The sequence below is a fragment of the Sesamum indicum genome, linkage group LG3 (genome assembly GCF_000512975.1).
Source record: "Sesamum indicum cultivar Zhongzhi No. 13 linkage group LG3, S_indicum_v1.0, whole genome shotgun sequence".
Classification (NCBI taxonomy): domain Eukaryota; kingdom Viridiplantae; phylum Streptophyta; class Magnoliopsida; order Lamiales; family Pedaliaceae; genus Sesamum; species Sesamum indicum.
This window is the reverse complement of record NC_026147.1, coordinates 18880458-18895306: the sequence shown is the minus strand read 5'-3', so window position 1 is coordinate 18895306 and position 14849 is coordinate 18880458. Positions and strand designations below refer to the sequence as shown.

Here is a 14849-nt window from a genome sequence, read left to right as displayed (position 1 = left end):
ATTTATAGAATGCAATGTGAGAAAATCGTAAGAAATAGAACGAGAACGAGAACAAGAACGAGCCTAATTTATGAAACTCAAAATACAATTTTCCCAACTTTAGCAATTGAAACTACATAACAAGAAAATTAAAAAGAGCACCAATTAAAAGCTGCCAGAATGTAGCTTAATTGCGAAGATAGGAAACATAAAAACCCAATCACAAAAATTCAATGAACATAAACTGTCAACAGACATCAAAAGAGAAAGGGAAGCATAAGAATCCAATCTTTGGGATCCAATTAACAAAAAACCACAAACCTGAATTAAAATATTTCAGACAAGTTCAATTCAAGTAAACAAGGGAAAAAACTTGAACACTAACATATCAAAATGATTAGTTACATCATCGTCAAGATATACGAAATTAATCAATCACATTAACAATTTCAAACATGAATATGTAAAAGTTATTATATAAATAAGCAAATACTCATACGTAGATGGAACTTAAATCACCAGTACCTTTTGTTAATAAAATCTTTAGAATCTCTACCTTGCCGTTGAGGCCACGTCGAAAAGTTTTACGGCCTCAAAGTTGCCGTAGAGCCAAGTTGTCATTGGCTGAATGGCTCGAATCTAACTCAAACATACAGATACTACCCTACATTTTAGCATGTCCATCCAGCAAGTTTGCAGTTGTATAAAAAAGAACTCTTTAGGATTCAATTTCTCATCCTTAATATTAATTGGTTAGCATAGGGAAACGGTAACTAGATGAAAGAAAGACAATACCTTCTAACAAGTACAAAAGCTTTATCAGAAGTCTACAATAAAAAAGCAAAGAGAAGGTCTTCTAGATAGGTTGCAAGTATTGCATGAATTTAGGATAACAGTTTTCCATGTTAAAGGATTGCAATTGAGGATCACATTTTCAACCAGAACTTGCAGCTGCCACTTCAGTATTTTCTGGTTCAAATTCTCTGGCTGCCGGCCTCTCTGAGAAATCAGGAGCTTTTGGAATGAGTCCAAGAAGCTTAAACATCGTTTGATCAGCATCATAATCGTTGTTCGGAGTTGTCAACAGCTTCTCTCCAGTGAAGATGGAATTTGCTCCAGCAAGAAAACAAAGCGCCTGCTCAGGCATGGAGAACCGAACTCTCCCAGCTGAAAGCCTAACCATTGCCTTTGGCATCACAATACGTGCTGTTGCAATCATCCTTATCATCTCCCATATTTCAACTGGCTGAAGTAAGCAATATGAAAATGAATGGAAGTGAGATGGATCAAGAGTCCAAAATTTTCTTTTCTATGCTTTTTCCTTTCCAGGATATTCACCATTCAAGGATGTAAAATTGACATTAAAATTTGATTCTAGTAACACCACAAAAGCTGGAGGAAATCAAAGATTTCCCATTTTGTTGTACGGTTTTCTGGCACTATATATCAGAAGTGGTTACAGCTCTAAAACTTCCTTTTCCAGTTGGTTATTGAGTGTTCAGCTAGAATCAATCTTTAAACAAGTATTATTAATAGGATAGCCGAAAGGCCCAAACTAACCAGCCTGCATGATCAGAAGCTTATACTTGAGTCTGACTAAATCAAACTTAAGTGAGACTGAGAGAATTCAACTAGATATGATTAATCATGAGCCGGAAAAACCTCAAAACCGAAAGGGCAGCTTATTCAAAGTACAAAGAATTAGAGTCAGTTATATGTTATATTTCCTTTACCTAATTCATTGCTATACAACTCTATATACCATGACTTTTTAGTTATTATTTAAATGAAGTTTCCACCTCCTCTAAAGTGCAAGATCAGTTTCTTAGCTTTCATTTTGTAAATGGATACTTTGCAATGTAGCTAAACCAAAAGTGACACAGAGGACACAGAAAATTGAGGCTAGTTTCAGCAGATGTAGAAAAAGTATATGGAGAGTTTCAAGACCAAGATACTTAAGATTTATAGTATTCAAGCCCGAGTGGTTTCACGCTCAGCACATAAAGCTGCTATGAATTACTGTATGGGGAAATTTCCTGTTTGCTTTAAGAGTATAAACATGCAGCAGACTTCCTGCTATTAGGAAGTTAACATAACTTAGAACAGAAGCTAGCAAGAAGTATGGGGCTGCATTCCACCTGCACAGGTTTCTTATGCTACACCCTTATTCGAGATGAATGTAGATCATCATAATCAAGGTAACACATACGTGGAGTTTCCGTAAAGTGCTCCTCTCTTTTGCCCTTCGATTTTGTTTTCCTCTTTTTTCTTATAAAATTAGGTATCAACATTTTATTTCATTTTGGTGTGATGGTGGTTTCTTTGCTTTTCTTTGTTTTCCTTTTTCTTTTTCGGTTGGGGGAGGGGGCGCTAGGATGTTGCACTAGTGGCCATTGCACTGCAGGAGGTGGGTAGTTGTCATCCCCCACCCTCCCAGCAACCCAACCATGTGTAGGATGGACCAGGTATTTTGAATCCAGCCCATCCAAGAATCACAGCAACTAGCACCAAGTTACTGTCAAATATCTTGGAAGGAGACTGAAAATGCCACTCAGAATTCCCCTTCTCATTGGCTTTTCCTTTTCCTACCTAGTTCATTCTTCTCTTATGCAGAATGTAAAGTAGATGTTGTATGCAAAAATAATATTATTGAAAATCTGAAACATATTCAGGGCAAATAACTATTACCTTTTGATCTTCCAGAGGTGTGCCTTTTACAGCAACGAGTGCATTAATTGGAACACTCTCGGGGTGCGAAGGGAGGGTTGCCAATGTATGCAATAAACCAACTCTGTCCTCCTCTGCTTCTCCAAGCCCAATTATTCCTCCTGAAACATAAATGGAGGTCCTCTGACTTTTGATAAGACCAGAAAGTATCATATGGCATTACACTTGTGGAAACATGTCTTTACAAATAAATATGATATTTATTAGTAATACACAATGTTACACTTATAATTCTAACTTTATATTTCTATTTTTGAACCATAATTTTGTACTATTGTAGTTTAAAAATTAAAAGAAGCAACAAGAATGGGAGAGGAGGATACAAATATGCTATTAAATCTAAATGGTTAGTGTTGTACTTTAATATTTTCTCTTAATTTTTTAGTTGAGGAGGGAACTATATTTTTATTATTATTTCTTTGCGTCTAATTTGGTCCCTTAACTTTTTGTTTAAAATCACTTTAGTCCCTCAAGTTCATTTCTTCACTTTAGCATTCTTAAACTTTACTTTTTCTCTCAGTTTGGTCCCTCTGACTATTTTCCAGCAAAAATGTGGCCAAACTTTGACTCTTAGAGGATTAAATGGTCAATGTGTTTGATTTTATCACTTTAGTCCCTTGAATTCGTAAAATTATCAAATTAGCCATTTTTACACGAAAAAATAACTTTTTTATATTTTTTGTGTGATATGTTGTAATTGTCTTATGTGAATAACGACAATTTTGAACTTTTGTGAATATAATAATAATATATTGCTTAATTTAAAATAAAAACATCTCTTTTTTTTAGTAGTTAAAAAAATGAAAATTTTGAATAATTTTGTACAACTTATCTAATATAAAAATGTAATAAAAAAAAGCCTAAGTTGGTAAATTTTAGCATTACAGATAAGTCTAAAACAGTAAAACCTTAACAATATAATGTTTGGGTTTTCAAACAAAAAGTTGATAGATTATGCTTTTTAACTAGATTCACTGATGGATTTCATTATATAAAATACATTTTAAGAGGTTTTTAAAATATATAGTCCCATTTTATAGAAAAAGATCTATAAAAACCTCTTAAAAAGAATTTTATATACATTTGAAATCCACCAAATAATTTAATCAAAAGTACATTCCACCAATTTTTGCTTCAAAATCATAGCTGTTAATATTTAATAATATTGTTAAAATTAATTTCATTAGACATATCTTTAACTCCTAAGATTAAAGAACCCACTTAGATTTTTTTATTATATTTTTAGATTAGATAAATTTTATAAATTTATTTATAATTTTGATATTTTTGTCACTTTTGAAAATGAAAAAGAAAGAGACTATTATATTTAAATTAAACAATATGTTAATATTATGTTCACAAGAGTTTAAAGTTTTCATTTTTCATACAAGATAATTACATCATACCATATAAAAAATATAAAAAAAATGATTTTCTTTCTAAAAAAGAATTAATATGATAATTTTACAAACTTAAGGGACTAAAAATGATAAAATAAAACTTAAAATGATCATTTTATCCTCCAAAAAGTCAAACTCTTGCCATATTTTCACTGAAAATTCATCGGAAAATGGTCTGAGGGACCATACTGAAAGCAATTGAATGAAGAAAAATAGCAAAATGCAAAGAATTTGTCCATTCAGTCATTTTTAATATTTTTCAGAAGTTATTCGGAATTAGTAAGATTGTGATTCCTTGTTTCCAAGTTTGTGTTTATTTTTTTTCCTTTTTTCCCTTTGTTGAAGCTTTAGCTTAATTTCTGTAAAACTCATTTCTACCCCTTTTCCAATTCTACCACTGTTTTTATTCCTAAATTTATTAGTTCATTTTCTTTTTTTCGTATTATATTACTACGTTTACACACGCAACCTATTGATTTACTGAACCTTTGTAGTTATGCATTTATAATTTAGTATATATTTGGCATGTTGATATGCAGCTCATTTAAAATCATGTGCATATGCAGTTCATCAAAAATTATGCCCCTAGTGAATTAATTTCTAAAAGCATTTAGAATCACTTCTGGCAACATTGGCCGCCTTGAAATAGTAATTATCTGTGCTCTTTTGTTTTTGTTGGAATTTTGTAGTTTTTATACTTTACATATGGTACAGATTTATTCTCAAGGGTGTTTGTGTGAACTTATAAACTTATTTATACATTTATAAATATTTGAAAGTTTCTAAAATATTACAAATTATTTGGGAAAAAAAAATTCTAAGAGTGAGTTTATAAGAGTAAAAAAGGAATTCTAAATTATTTTCAAAATTTTAACAAATTCCTTGGAGTTTGATTATATTCATTGCAAAATTGTCATTACAAATTTCATGACCTTATCCTCTCTAAATACGTAAAGAGTTCCTTTTTAAATTAAACCCTAACTTATAAATTTCAACACATCTTACAACATGTATGGGCCCATGCAATCTCTTAATTAAATTTAACCAAACACCCACTTAAATTATATCTCTCACCATCCAGGAAAAGAGAAATGTGGCAGTGAAACTAAATTCATAATATAATGCACATAGCCAGTACATGTAGAGAATTAACAAGCATGCAAGTATCATCCACATTACTAAGCAACCACATTACCTGAACAGACATTGATACCCGCATCGCGAACATACTCAAGGGTTTGCAGCCGCTCATCATAGGTTCTGGTAGTTATGATATTAGGGTAGAACTCTCTTGAGGTATCAAGATTATGGTTATAAGCTGTAAGACCTGCCTTCTTGAGTTCTAAAGCTTGCTGCTTCTCCAGCATCCCCAAGGTGCAACATACCTCCATCCCCATATCCCTTATCATGGAAAATATTTCTGGTAAATTTAGATAACTAATGCAACTATGGAATAAAAAAATGTCTGCAGTAACTTGCATAGTGAATGAAAGAAGAATCTAATCTATGCAGATTTGGGAAAAGGTTACCATTTCACTGTAAATTTCATTTTGGAAGTAGTACAAATCCAGCAGTACAGTAATCATACTTGTAATTTTTATGGAAATTTTCAATGTGTTTTTGGGCTAAATGTTGTTTAGCAGTAGAACAAGAAAAGAGCAACAGCTTACAGGACTACTCTCACCACCACTGTAATAGTTTTGTGGAAACTTTCCAACCGCTATTTGTGTGCAAAAGATAAATACCAAATACTATTGTGTGCAAAAGGTAAGTATACATAAAGATGATTTTGCTCAATTGTGCAATAGAAGATTAATGTAATTTCTAAAGACTGACACATCCGTGTTTGTACTGAACTCAAACTTAATTTTGTGCAGACAGAGTCTAGACATGTAATACGTTTCATGAAGAAGTAAAGACGAGACAGCTACTCTTGATTGATTTTGCATAGGCAACCTTTAAACAACTACTACTAAATTGAACCAAGGGCAGTACAAATAGAAATTTCTAATTCAGCAATCCAAACTGCCAAAATTTCCCTTAATGTAGCCATTCTAGAGGAGCCACCTTAATCGATCTAACTCATTTACGTAGATAATAACATGCTTCTAATTGTCCTACAAAAGAGCTAGGATAGGATTAGTTATCTATCCTTAATGACATTAAGGAAGATATAAATTACAAAAGATGATAACTAAAACACGTCGATCCAGCAATAGTGTCCCAGTTAACAAAATGGACAGGTTCATCAGCTGACATCTAAGATATAAACTGCTATTTTCCTGCGACATCATACTTTGTTTGCAATTTGCATATATAAACTGGAGTTCAAAAGAAATGTACTTTACGTCTCTCTCTGTCTCTTTTTTTTCTCCCCAACAGAGAAAAACAGAAAAGGAATGTTGAGGATTGATGCCACACAAGATCAAAAATTGCTAGAAAATTGACCATCATGCTGTGTATAATAGTCCGTACCTTATTTCTTTAACATACTCAAGGATTTGGTTGAAATTGGTTTTCCTTCCGATAGTGTCTCTCCATGCAGCACCCATACAAAACCGAGTGCTGCCAGCCTCTTTTGCCTGTCGATGTATAAACTCATTCAAATCATACAACAAAGTAGCGCACACTGTATAAGCTTATTTATATAAGATTAGGACACAAATAAATCAAATAGGATAAACACAGAACATTACTAATACAATATCCGAGCACAACACTGGTACATATATCAATATCACAGAGCATTGAGTCATTGACCTGTCATTACATAGTGTGACCTTATTGGAGAGACTCATTTAAACACCTTTGAAGTCGATAAATATCAAGACCCATTATTTTAGGCTTCCACCTCGATATTGCTTCCGTTTCTCCTGATGCGGACCAAATTACCTATATTATATTCCATTTCAGTTTTCAAGTAGGGAAATGCAGGCCATATGTTTAATAAGGAAAACTGGTCGTCTTTAGATTTTTTAAGTTGACCCAAGAAACACTTCTACCCAAATTTTATTTCCCATCCATCTCTTTTACCCAACTCAGGATATATACATATACATATATACACCAACATTAATACCAGTCTCCACCCAAATATAATATCAGCAAAATGTGTATCATCCACACACTAACTAGACATTATGTTAGTATCTTATATCCCCTAAACTTTAGAACCAATCACATATTCACTCAACTTTACATATTTCCTAAATCCTAATCCCTACCTACCTCTATATTCAAAATTCAACATCCGAACACAAACTTCTCTCAACTCCAAGTTACCCAGTAATCCATATTGACAAACCAAAAGTGGTAAAAAATTGTATTGATATGAATCCCAAACAAAGCTCTAGTATACCAGTTACTCAATGCTAGAGCAAGTAATAATGACCTATCTTTGGTAGTATTTTTTTGGCTCCATTCAAGAATTTGTGTGTCAGGTATAGATACCATGGAGGCCTTCCTGATAGAGAATTCATTGATTTTCTTGCTCACTTTTGATCATTTGAAGAACTTCCATTGATAGAAACTTCAGCAGTTTGGTTCTTGAAATCCAACAGCTACTAAACTCCCATGGGTTTCTCTTATATTTATTTGTCTTAAGCAAATATGTGGGATCTCACTCCATGAACTCAACTCCCAGTCCTACCCACAAAGCAGGTCTTTCCTAGGGGCAACAACAAGATGGAAACAGGGAATGGATGAAAAAGGGAAATGGACTTGAGCAAGGAAAAAATAAGAGTAGGAGAACAGATAAATAAAAGCCGTGAGGATGTACTTCAGATGGTTTAGTAAGTTATGATGGCACAAGGAGATGATCGCAGCTCACATCCCACATGTAAGATGTCTTAATCAAGAAGATATGAGGAAAGAAAATTACTTGGTCATGTTAAGAACTTCACCTTTCTTGCCGCCTCGAGAACTGCATCTTCATTCATAAGCTTCTGTGCTTTCAGGCCAGTGCTATATCTAGATGACTGAGGGCAATAAGAACAATCTTCACTGCATCCACCAGTTTTAATAGATAGAAGTGTACACTGCTGCACTTCCCTGAAATTGTGAGCATGTCTGTGAACTTGAGCCTGAAAGGAACAAGAGTCCAATAAAATCAAAAGGGTACAAAACAATGACAAAGGAAGCAACAGCCAGAAAGGTATGACACAGTAAGCCAACTCAAGAAAAGAAAACAAGCAACCAAGAAACAGAAAACATTGACAATAATCAGAAAGAACAGGAAAAAGATTACCTAGAAATGGAAATTCGCCCAAGCTATCAAGGAAGTTTCAGTTAAAGCTGTTCTGATTCAAATAATTTCTTGCATATGCAACTACTTGGAAATAAAAGTTAACACTTAACTTGTTAATTTCGATTAAGAAACTATACATTTCCGCTTCTTGTTGAGCTAGAGAGAGGAAAGAAAAACACTCCTGATCCCATAAGCCCCACCTGCAGCCCACTAGTCATCACTAAACCCAAACAGTCATCCATATCATAATTTGCTCCCCCCCCCCCCCCAAATAAAAAACCCAAAAAAGTAAATAATAAACAAAGAAAACAAGCATAGTCAAATAAAATGATGAAGTAGAAAAACAAATAGGCAAAAAACAACGGAAGCTAACACGGCATACAGAACACAAATGTACAACATCCAATGAAAAAAGAATAAACACACAAAAATACGAACACCCACAAGTTTTGCATCAGAAAGGAAAATGTAGGTAACATACGGCATGGAACAGGAGATCGAGAATAGGAGAATCATAGATGGACTTAATTTCCTCTCTCCTCCAATCATTCCTCGCCCCTTCTCTTATGCTCCTCTCCGCCTCCACAGCCGCCGCAGACGATGAGAAACTCGCCGCCGCCGCCTGAAATTGGCCCAACGGCCGCCGAATGGATCTCATTATCCACATCATTTGCCTCTTTATCCACCCCGAAAAGCTGCTTCTCTAATCAGAGTATAATCCAACACATGAACCAAATAGGCTTCAAACAATAAAATCAGTGAGGAATGAGAAGAAAATGGGGGTGAAATTATGCGGGTTGTCCTCTCCTCGGGGAATCCGAAGTTGAGAGTTGGGAACTGAGTTGAGCGTGCAAACACTGAACTGTGTTTGCACTTTTGTGGGCAGTAGTTATTTAGTTGGAAGTTGTTGGTCCATAAATGAGAAAAACTCTCCGTAGTCCATAAAGTTGGTGTCTAAGTTTTCTTAAAAGAAATCTTAGTCCAATGTTCTAATTTTGATATGTTTTTCTTTCTATATTCTTGAAAATTTGAGAGAGAAAAAGTTGTGTTTTTGTTAGTTTATTATATGTTGGATTTTGTATTTTGTATTGGTATAAGGTAAAGAGATAATTGTATTTATACCCCTGACATATACGAATTATTTGTCCATAAAAATCACTCTTGACAGTTAAAAGTAACGATAATTTGTATTATATTGTTCATATTTCTAGAGAACGTATATAATTTTTCAAAAAATATTACATATAACAACTCAATAAGTAAACCAAATACCAATGCGTTCTCCGATACTCTTATTTGCAAACCAGAAAACCTTTAGAATCTAACCAAAATCACCTCTATTAATCAGACTCGGAGGTGAGAGAGTGAAGGCCTTCTGGTATTGCTTAATAAACTTTGTCTGAAGTAAGTTTGCAGGTATGCTACTATGAGTTGAAAATGTGGGAATTCTTATAAACAACAAGGAACTGTAAGTCTAAGTTAGAATTATGCCTTCCAAGAGATTCTGACAAAGGTAGCCGAACATGGAAAGATCTTCTATGGTTTCAGTTGAAGTTTCATTACACTTCAAATGTCAAAGAAGAATGAAAGATCAGCGACTTCCCGACAGTCTTAGGCCTGTCTACACACACACACACTCTCCCATATGCATGGAATATTCCTAGTTTTAAACTGCATGAATACATGAAGGAAGAAGGATGCGACGTGACAAAAGAAGCAGATTTTTCAAGAAGTGAAACTCATCCATATTTCTGATTTTGGAGAATGTAACAATGTGGTATAAATGGAGTAAGAAATTATCCTTGTTTGGGCAAATTAAGCAGTAATTGGGAGAAATGTTTGAACATGTTTCTCGTCTGTAGACTACAAAGAGCAGAAACTTGGGAAAACTTAATTTGAACACGCAAGTGCATCACATGAACCAGCCAGCTACTTTCGACCAACTGGATAATATTATGGAAACCAACAGAATTAGCCCTTGAATCTAACACTGCGGCTGATCCCTGCATTGATACCAGATGCTTCCCCTCCGTAGGGACCTGCGGGCTTTCTGATCTCACGAACCTGCCCCTTTCTGCGCACTTCTGCTTTCTTGTGCTTCAACTGAGAATGAGAGACACAGCATTAGTGTTTGCATATTAGAAAGTTTAATTGTTGCTGAGATATGTGTGTGTATGTGTGTATTCTGAGTGGGTGTTTCAAACTATTTCAGTCAAATACCTTGTACTTCTTCCTAGGATTCTTGGTCAGCTTCTTGCGAGCACGAGTTAATCCTCTATTCTTCTCAATCTAGAGAACAATGGAAGCAGAAACCAGATTACCTCGAGCAATCAAATTGCAAATTAAAGTGAAAAGCAGCAAATCCCTCTGCTCTAGCAAAATTCCAGTACCTGATGTGTGATATGGCGCTTCCCATCAACAACAGTATCTGGCAAAGATGGCACTTCTTGTTTTCTGCAGAATTAACTGGAGTCAGGACATTATAACTAATCGAAACGATTGGGATTAATTACCAAAACCTCCTTGGAGAGAGTTGTATAATAACAACATATACTCCCTTCACCTTTTGAAATTACAAAAACCTTTCCGCCAAGTTGACGACATCTTTGTCACAACTCCTTCCATTTGGACTTTACAGATAATGATGATGTCGCCTCTTTAATTGATTTTTCCAATTTTCCCTTAATAATTTGTGAAGCTTGGAGGTATACTTTAATGATTAATTAAAATTTATATTGGAATCAACTGTAGGTAATATTGTTTGTATTATGACCTTGTTGGGTGCCAAAATTCCCATATTTTATTTTGTCGTCTCTTGTTTCATATTCTTATGTGAGAAATAACAAGGAGGTTATTCAACTACACCATATAATAAAATGAAGCTACAGAAGGAGGGTTAGAGTGATAATGCTGTAAAAACTACACTAAGTTAAATTTATTGCCACCAGATCTTATAATATAAAAAAATTTTAAATGCTAATGCAATTTACAATGACTTTCACAAAATGATGTAGTGGGGCCCCATTTTACTTCGAACTAATGCAAATTGCAATGTTCTCTTTTGTTGGTTTCATGGTTGAAATTAATTGTAAATATTATAACAAACATATACTTCAAACTCTAATTTAAAACAAATTAAGTAAAAACAACACAATTCCAATCCGCAATTTCTAAAAGAATATCCTCACACACAATTTTCAAAGAAAAAATATCCTAACATAACCAAAAAATCTTACGGCTACTTCTTTTTTAGACTAAATACAGATCAATTACACCCTTATGTTTCTGAGCATTTAGAGTGGGGGCATGTCAATATTACAAACTTGGAAAGAATGGCATGTAAATGTTATAAATTTAGAGGGGAAGAAGAGAGGGATACTCTACACTAATTCAACAAGAAGGTCTCTGTCACTGGTTTCAAATTTTTTTAACAGTGGATACTTGAAGGAGAGGATTTTGTAAAAGGAGAAGGGGTGCAGTAGAAAAAAAGATTTAGACATTAATCGTTATAGATGCAAGGAGAGAGGTGGAGGACCTTGATATATCAAATACTAGCTAACAGAACAAAGGAGGATCAAATAAGTGTGTTGTAAACCCAAAAACAAAATGGAAATGGAGAAACATAAAAGAAGAGGAAAAAAAAGAGGCCACAAAATCCACTTTTCAAATCCGTATATTACGGATGAGTAAGCAGCAGCAATTAACAAGCATGTACTCTACTTTAATCCACATTAAGTACCTGGAATATTTTTCAGATTTTATAGCGAGCTTTGCAGCATGTTGTCGTTCCACTTGTTTATAGTATTCCAAATCAGAATCAGAATCAGAATCAGAATCGCTTTCTCCATTAACATCGGCAACACCATCGCTGGAAAGATTACCAGTCTCGCCTTCAACATCATCCACAGATGTAATTCCAGCTCCTGCTAGAACTCTTAGCTCATGCTTTCTTCGCCTTTCTCCAATATCATCTCGTTTTGGTAAATCATCATCACCAGATATAACCTAAGAAAGACATCGATTTAGTTCCATCAAAAACTTATCAAGCAGAGCAAATATAATTTCAGGCAACGAACAGTACACACTCTAAAATTCGCCCGACCAATGAAATTGAAATGATTGCACAATTTTCTTTAGAACAGGCCTGCAATGAACATAGTCTTAAAGTTCATCTACCAAAGAAAATGTTTCTTGACTGCTTTCTTGGAGTTAAAATCACAGAACAAATAAGTCATCTAAGATAGAGAATGAAAAACAAATTAAACTTACTCAAGTATCATAAGCTTTTCTACAGCTGTTTGTTGCTCATTCTATTACCCATTCTTTTGAAGAGTGAACTTTTGGTATCATTTTTGCAGCTGTAATTCGATCTAGTTTCTTAAGTTATCAGTTGCTCATTTCCTAAATTTTCTTGCCCCTGGAAATTGCAGGCTTTAACCTCTAGTATTTTTCAGTTTCTTATTTGCTATCAGGAGTACCACGGCATTTATTTGCATCATGGTGTGGCTATAACAATATTTCAAGATTATACCACGAGCAAAGATTAAACCATATATTGTGATATCTTACAATGCAAAAAAGTTTGTAGCATAAATGAAGAGTTATTGTCGACAGTGCATACCTTACGTTTATTGGAATGAAGAGTCAGTTGCTGGGAAATTTTACTTGAATGTGATAGATTTGCATCATCATTACTCCGGCTATTTGCCACCAGATCTATATCCATGGCCTCATCAACAAAATCATCTAATGTCTCAAGTTGTCTATAAAGCACAGTTTAGGATGGCCTTAAATTAGTATCAGATTGTGGCATTAATTAATGCATGAGTAACTATGTATATAAATGGATATGGACAAGAGATACCCATTCACTGGTCGCAGGTGTTCTCTAACCCCAACACTCTTTGGAGCAATTTTGCTTAAAACACCTTTCTGCCTCAATTTCTCCTCAAGTGAAGCCCTTACTTTCAACATTTCCATACTCTGCAATCCGACTTGTTTATCCTGCCATAACTTAATTACATTATACAGCAAGCTAACTCTTCATATATCAAAGTACAAATAAAAAATTCGTAACTCTGCTATTAGAACAGCAGCGACAATGATGGAGAATACAAAAGATAGCCAGTATCACAGAAACGGCTAGGTGTGCTCAGCTTACTTGATGTTTGAGCCGTGATACATTATTCTTTGAATTTGTCAAGGTATTCCAGTCAGCTGCTTTGTCAGGCTACAAGCATTACGGAAAGCAAAGGATGGGGTTACAACAATAGTACGTCAGCCACAAAAGATAACAGGTATAAAAGCATTGTTAATGGATATCAACAGCCGTATCCTAGAAACAGCTACCTCAGCTATTGCTAGTTTGTCAGATGACACCGTGGAGTTCATCTGAGTATCTATGAAAGAATCTGATTTTAAAGCAGCAGTCTCTTCAACCAGCTTTGCAGCAGTTGCATTATTCACATCCTTGTTCACAATGTCCTCCATGCCAAACGGAAGGTTCTCATCCATTTCTTTTATCTGCCACCATGAAATGATAGGAGGTCAGCATCTCGCGGTATGAAAATAGGTTAGACCTACTGTAATAATGTTATCTAGGATAATGGCAGTTTGAACAATGTTCATGTTTGCCAGATTTACAATTCTAGGGATGCGAAAGAACCACCAAGAAAAATGCAGTGACTAGAAAACATAAAATCAACGCAAGGTTCAGAACAAGCTTCTACAATACGACTGAACATGTTATTGAATAACAAAAGCACTTATAAGTTACTCCAAACAATGGCAAATAAACCTTTTCACCTATTTGGTAAGAAGCAAGTTGATACTTGCATTTCCAGTTCGAACTTCTTCCCATGTAAGTAATAAGAACTCTTTATGCTCAACCCGAGACCTTCTATTTCTCTCAAATCATAAATCAAGTTTGCCTAGAAATGAGAAGAATACCTTATCTAATAAACTCTTTATCTCCACCAGACGAGAAACAACTGGATGATCACGAACTGGCTGCCCTTCGGACTTGAGAAGAAGGTAGAAGGTTATAGCCTGGCAAAAGGTTTGCAATAGAAGCTGCTTAACCTCCAAATAGTGCATCCCACCCTTCTTCGTACTCTCTCGCTCTCTAATCTACACAAATAATGCAAATAATCAATACCATACAACGAAATAAAACACATTAAATCAAGCAGGATATCCAGGATTCCGGGTGAGCCAAAATCAGAACAGTTATACAATAAAATGTTATTTTGATATTTTAGCTTTCACATTACAAAACTAATTCCAGTTTATGTTAATCATCTTTTATATCATCTAGTAAATATCCTTCCTAACATAAAACTGGAACTCTAATAAATTTAGGCTTGAACTATGAAAATAAATAATGAAAAACTCTGGTTAGAAATACACCTACATAACAACTACTCATTTAACTTAAGGCAAAAAAACTCAATGGAAACAGAAGAAATTTTAACCATCCATGCCAGTGGTAGCACTTC

The 14849-nt window shown here is 34.5% G+C and overlaps 2 protein-coding genes across 3 annotated transcripts in view; both read right to left on the bottom strand.

Moving 5' to 3' along the window:
• Positions 697-9305, bottom strand: LOC105158792 (biotin synthase). The gene is made up of 6 exons (XM_011075664.2): positions 8834-9305; positions 8009-8188; positions 6582-6688; positions 5302-5507; positions 2668-2807; positions 697-1225 (listed from the first exon to the last, which is right to left on the bottom strand). Exons 1-6 carry the CDS (start codon positions 9020-9022, stop codon positions 914-916), a joined length of 1134 nt encoding a protein of 377 aa, XP_011073966.1. The 5' UTR covers positions 9023-9305; the 3' UTR covers positions 697-913.
• The window catches only part of LOC105158791 (something about silencing protein 10), an 11447-nt gene continuing 6671 nt past the window's right edge, over positions 10074-14849 (bottom strand). For both annotated transcript variants that reach the window (XM_020692986.1, XM_011075662.2), the window contains 9 exons: positions 14302-14481; positions 13702-13875; positions 13514-13582; positions 13217-13356; positions 12974-13115; positions 12092-12357; positions 10743-10806; positions 10573-10641; positions 10074-10455 (listed from right to left, as the gene is read on the bottom strand). In XM_020692986.1, coding sequence (XP_020548645.1) covers positions 10324-10455; positions 10573-10641; positions 10743-10806; positions 12092-12357; positions 12974-13115; positions 13217-13356; positions 13514-13582; positions 13702-13875; positions 14302-14481 — 1236 coding nt within the window. In that variant the 3' untranslated portion in view covers positions 10074-10323. The remainder of the gene's footprint in view (positions 10456-10572; positions 10642-10742; positions 10807-12091; positions 12358-12973; positions 13116-13216; positions 13357-13513; positions 13583-13701; positions 13876-14301; positions 14482-14849) is intronic.